General features: G+C 53.1%; 1 protein-coding gene across 1 annotated transcript; it reads left to right on the top strand.

Annotated features, from left to right (window-relative positions):
- Window position 1: 1 nt before the first annotated feature.
- USB1 (U6 snRNA biogenesis phosphodiesterase 1) lies at window positions 2-3,758 on the top strand (the record flags this gene model as incomplete). Its single annotated transcript, XM_026856998.1, has 6 exons — window positions 2-23; window positions 152-335; window positions 818-871; window positions 2,013-2,118; window positions 2,999-3,082; window positions 3,376-3,758. Coding segments are annotated over 6 exons (555 nt in total), but the record flags the coding sequence as incomplete, so codon positions are not given.
- Window positions 3,759-5,197: the final 1,439 nt, after the last annotated feature.

A 5,197-nucleotide genomic window follows, 5' to 3' on the forward strand; every position in this document is an offset into this window, starting at 1 on the left:
GGCCACCCACGTCTACCTGCCCCGTAGGTAACCGGTGTCCCCGAGGCGGGACCGGGAGGGGAGGGCGGGACTCGGCCCGGCCGGTGCACGGCGGGGACGGGAGTCTTGGGGGACCCGGCGGGGATGGGGCTCTGATGGCGCTGCTCCGCAGACAGGGCCCAGGAGGAGTTTCTGGAGCTGCTGGAGCTCCTACTCTGCCGCGCTCGCACCTTTGTGCCCTCGCTGGCAGCCATGGAGGAGTTCCACCTCAGCCTCTCGCAGTGCGTGGTGCTGCGCTACCACTGGATCGGGCCCTTCGTCCGCTCCCTCAAGGAGCGCCTGGCCGCCTTCCACAGGTAGGGACAGCGCTCCCCGCACCCGTCCCGCTCCCCTGCGGCCCGGGTTTCACCAGCACCCACACCCTTTCTGTGCTTTCCGGGAGCTGGCGCTGTACCAGTAAAGCCCTGGGGAATTTTCCTCTCTGCCTCGGGACCCAGAACGGGTCGGGTCAGGTCTCGGCTTTGAAGGAGGTGGCCGGAGCTGTGCCAGCCCGTAAGCCATGGATGGTTTTCCCGCTTACGTCTGGCTCAGGTGCCTGCTGAGCATCAGCTGCTTAGGGCCTCTGTCGCTGTCTGGGCTTCGAGGACCACAAGCCAGGAGGAAATGGATTAATTTGAGCCCAGAAGGGTTCTGGTTGCACCAGTTTGGTCCGATTGCGGTACACGTTTGCCTTTATCTTTCCACAGCTCTGTAGAAATCCTGTACCCTCCCCATCTTTTTTATTTTCCTTTTTTTTTTTTTTTCCCCACCAGCTGAAATAGGATCTTTCTTATTTCAGGTTCTTCTGTGTGGCTGACCAGGTGAAGGTTTACACCAACCAGAACAAAACCAGGTGAGCAAGCAGCAGGGCAGCCTGCCTGCCTGGGGAGAAGGCTGGGCACAGTGCTGGCTGGATGGGAAATGTCACCCTGCCTGTCCCACTGCGACCAGGCTGACCTGTGCGATGGGACAATATGCAATCACCGGAGATTTCACACCTTTCCCCAGCAAACTGCACAACTTTTTAGCTTCTGTGCTGATTCTCTGGTAGCCGTCAGTCACATTAGTGGTGGCCAAACCTTAGGCTGAAGGATTTCAGTCTTCTGAAGAAAGATCTGTTCACAACATGACCTGAGGCAGACCTTTCTGCTGGGGTTAGATTCGTGCTACGGTTTCACAGCAGCTAAAGGAGCCAACCACTTTCACTGCCATCTCCCATCTGGTTTGTCTTGTGGTTTCGTGAACTCTCGTGCCAGCGTGAGCAGAGCCAGGGCTGCCTCTTTCGGCAGCAGTGCCAGTCGTGAAATTGCAGTGCAGGTCTTCCAAGAACTGGAGAGAAATAGCTCAGACAGTGCTAATTCTTCCAGGCGTCGTCTCAGAAGCCTGATTCCAACTGAACACAATTAAGTAGTTTAAATGTCAAAGCAAAGGTGATTAAAATTGTGAAAGGTTGCTGAATCTAGCAGGAATGGCAGCCCATGATAGTCATGGATGGGATGATGTGGAACCTGAGAGAGACTTTAAGTCTTCCCCTCCCCTCCTGGAGTCTAGAAAGCATCCTCCAGACAGTCCTTGAGAAAGTACCTCTTTGTGAGGTCTCTCCAGCTTGGTACTTCCCCTTCTCCACTTCCTCTCCCACTGTAAAACCCCTCTGCCAACTTCCACTTTTTGAATGCAGCTCCTGCACGATACAGTGCTTTGCTGAAATACCCATTGAGCACATCCCTTGCCTGGAAAATGAATTTTCGTGTCCCAAAAGGTACTGAGCTAATCTAATAAATCTATGTGGTATATCATCCAGTCCTGCTTCTTCATGTCTGTTTTTCTTCAGAATATGGTCAGCATCCTTGAATGCTTAAACCTGGCATTTCTCAAGTTATCTTTTGTTACAAGGTAGGGAATTTGCCGGGTAGGAATATAGGGCTAGGTGTGCTTCCAGCTGTGCTTTCTGCAGCATGAAAGGGTGTTTTCTGTCTCTTCTTGTATTTCTTTAGGACCTTTATTGGCTTGGAGGTCTCCGCTGGGCATTTCCAGCTGCTGGAGCTGGTCTCAGAGGTGGACAGAGTTCTGGAGGAATTTGACCTTCCCACGTTCTACAAGGTGAGGGGTCTCCCACTTACTTTCCTACCAGTTCAGAGATGCCGACTGGTTCTCTGCGAGGGGTCCTTGAAATATTCACCCCAAATAAACAGGACCAGGGAGTTTAGACTCTGAAATGGTCTCCTCTGGGCTGGTTGGTGATGCTCATACTTAACACCCTGAACACAATCCTGCTGAGAATGGGACTAGTGCAAGTCTATTACTTCTGGATCACATCCTGTGCAGGAGATTAATGTGTTAACTATCTGGTAGCCTCTGGAGAATCAGGTTTCTGGGGAGAAGGGCCAGAGCCTGCATCACAGTTGCTGCCCCACTGTGTGCGGAAGCAGGGTTGTCCTAGGATTGATACAGGCTTAGGGGTGAGCACTGTGGGACTGAGGGCGATGCTTGTGCCTTTTCCTTGGGCAGTTTCCTGGGGCATTGGTCCAGCCTCTTGGCTTGGGATTAGCTTTGGGGACAGGTTTTGGATTTTGGAGGGCCAGACCCTGATTTCTCTGTTTCCAGAGCTGAGCAGGGGGATCTTGTGGGTTATTCACAAGTGATACACCTACCTGTTCCAGGACTGTCCATGAGAGGTTCTTTGTGCAGTTGGAAAAGCTTCTGCAAAGTTGACCACAGGGAGGCTGTGAACCAGGCAGCCTTGCCTACTGGTGTCCAAAAAGGCTGGTGTGGGGAGCCCAGGTCTCATCTCACCTCCAGCACTGTCCATATCAGCTCTGCAACTGTTGAGCTGGCAGAGGGGGCCCCTAGCTTCAGGATCCTCCTACCTCTGCGATCCCAGGCAGGGCAGCATCACACCAGATCTCCCACTGTGGCTCCATGTGTTGAGCAAAGCCTCCTTTAGTTAGCCCTCACGATCTGACCTCTGTTTTGTCTTCAGGACCCGTCGTTCCATATCAGCTTGGCTTGGTGTGTTGGGGACCTGACTGGCAGGCTGGACGGGCAGTGTCTGCGTGAGCTCCAGGTGTGTCCCCACACAATGTGGAGAGCAGGGGAAGAGCAGAGCTGGTGTCCAGCCACATCTCCCTGCTGAGGGTGGACAGTGGGAAATTCTCTTCACTGAGCAAGACAGACTTGACTGTCTTGAAAGAAGAGAAGCTTCTGAGGGGAGTGTGAGTTAAATCACCCTCCAGAAGGAAGTCAGAGGCTTCCAGCCACAAATGGCCTTGTCTGTGACTTAGTTCAGAGAGGGAGCTGCCAACTCTGTCCTCTGGCAGATCCACCTTCCTGGTACTGACTCCTGCTTCTGTTTTTCAGGACATCGTGGATAGGTTTGAAGACTCATCACTCCTGCTGCGTGTCCAGTGGGAAGAAATCCGCTGCAAGTCGGGCAACAAGTACTTCTCCTTCCCCTTGAGGTAGGGGCTGCTGAGGCTGTGCATTTCAGAGCTTTGAAGACCCTGATGTTCAACCAAGGACCGTTCTCCAGTAAAACTCTTGAGTGGTGCAGGCTGTCACACACTTCCTACGCTCTTCTTGCCTACTCAACATCTCTGCGCTGTTTGTGGCCTCAAGTCAGGCTACTTCCAAGTCTGAGTTGCTGGATGAAGAAATGTGTGTTTGTAGCAGATTTCATCCTTACTGCTGTATGTGCTATAATCAGCACCAGCGGTTCCAGCCATCCCACGGTCGCTAATTTTGCTGATTTTTTTTTTTTTTTTTAAAGAAAGTATAAAAGCCATAGATGCCTTATGGGAAGGAGGAAGAAGGTAACGTGGGAAGCTGTTGCTAAAGTGAGAGTGTCTGTCATGGTTGGAAACAGTGCTGCCAGCTTGTCAGGAGGCTCTGAGCATGCTTTGAGTAGCAAGAGATGAGGACATTGAGCTGGACTCTCTTGCCAGAGCATCTCCCTACTCTAAGCCAGTTGGGACAAGTTCCTGGGTCAGGTTTTGTGTCCCTCTCACACTACTGCTGCCTCTATAGAGAAAGTTCAGTATCTGATCCTTCTGCCAAACATCAAAAGACAAAATCTGGAGGGGAGAGGTTAGATATCCCTTGTGTTTCGGTGCTCCAGGCTGGGTCTGAAAGAAGAGCTTTGGTCTAAGATTGTGCATGCCATAAGCCCAGGAGTTTTTTGGTGGGCTGCTTCTCCTGAGAAGCTTGCTACCAAGTGTGGGCAAGCCTGAGAGGGCAGCGTCAGCTTTTGCCTGAGCTGGACGGACCATGCCCACAGGTGAGTCAGGGGGTGGAAGCTCCTACTGGAGCTCCAAGCTTTTTCCCTGTGGAAACAGCACCCCTGATGCCATGATGACCCTGGGGACAGTGGGCTGGACTCTGTCCCTTGGGAGAAGCTCCTTTTTAATCCTTTTTTTTTTCCTGCAGAGCGGTTGGCTGCAGCCTCTTTGGTATTCAGAGCAGGATGTTGAATCTTTTAGTCTGAATCTTTTAATTCCGTGTCTGTCTGATGAAAGTCTCTTGGACTTCTGAGCAGTAAAAACCTCTCCTTGTGTCATAAATTTTTTCCTGTGGTACATCTTGGCCATTCCCTTTCAGCCATGCCCAGCTCCCACAAACTTCAGGTGAGAGATGCCTGCAAGCCTTACTGCGAGCTGAGTGCTGCACTGCTTGGCCTTGCACCCGAGGGAGCCTGGGGGCCTCATAGCCCTGGGAGCTTCTCGGCGTGGGTTGTGATGTCTGCCAGCACTCGGGCAGTGGCTGGTTTTGAAAATCCTTCACAAAATTCTGTGAAGTCTAGAACCAGTTAGTTTCTGGGAGGGGGGATCTGTGCAATAAGATGTGTGATTACACCCCGAGTTTTCTTTTGGGGAAGGAAAAGTAAACAGAGATATATTTAGTCTCTGGGGACTTTCAGTGAAACTGGCTCTGGCACGACCGGTTTCTCTGTAGCCCGAGTCCAGCAGGTTAATGCTCAACCAGTGGCCCCGCTCCAGCCCCGGTAGGGCCCGGCCTGGCCCATTGCCCTGTTGTGCAACTCCTGTGGGTGTTGGGGACCCGCTCCCGGGGCCGGGCTCAGCGGCGTGGCCACAGGGACAAAATGCCGGGGGTGGGCGGCGGCCCCCTGCCGCCCCAGATGGCGGAGGGGGGCTCCGGCTGCGCGCCCCGCCCGCTCCCGCCGAGC

The sequence above is a fragment of the Athene cunicularia genome, assembly GCF_003259725.1.
Source record: "Athene cunicularia isolate RWA chromosome 11 unlocalized genomic scaffold, athCun1 chr11_part1, whole genome shotgun sequence".
NCBI lineage: Eukaryota > Metazoa > Chordata > Aves > Strigiformes > Strigidae > Athene > Athene cunicularia.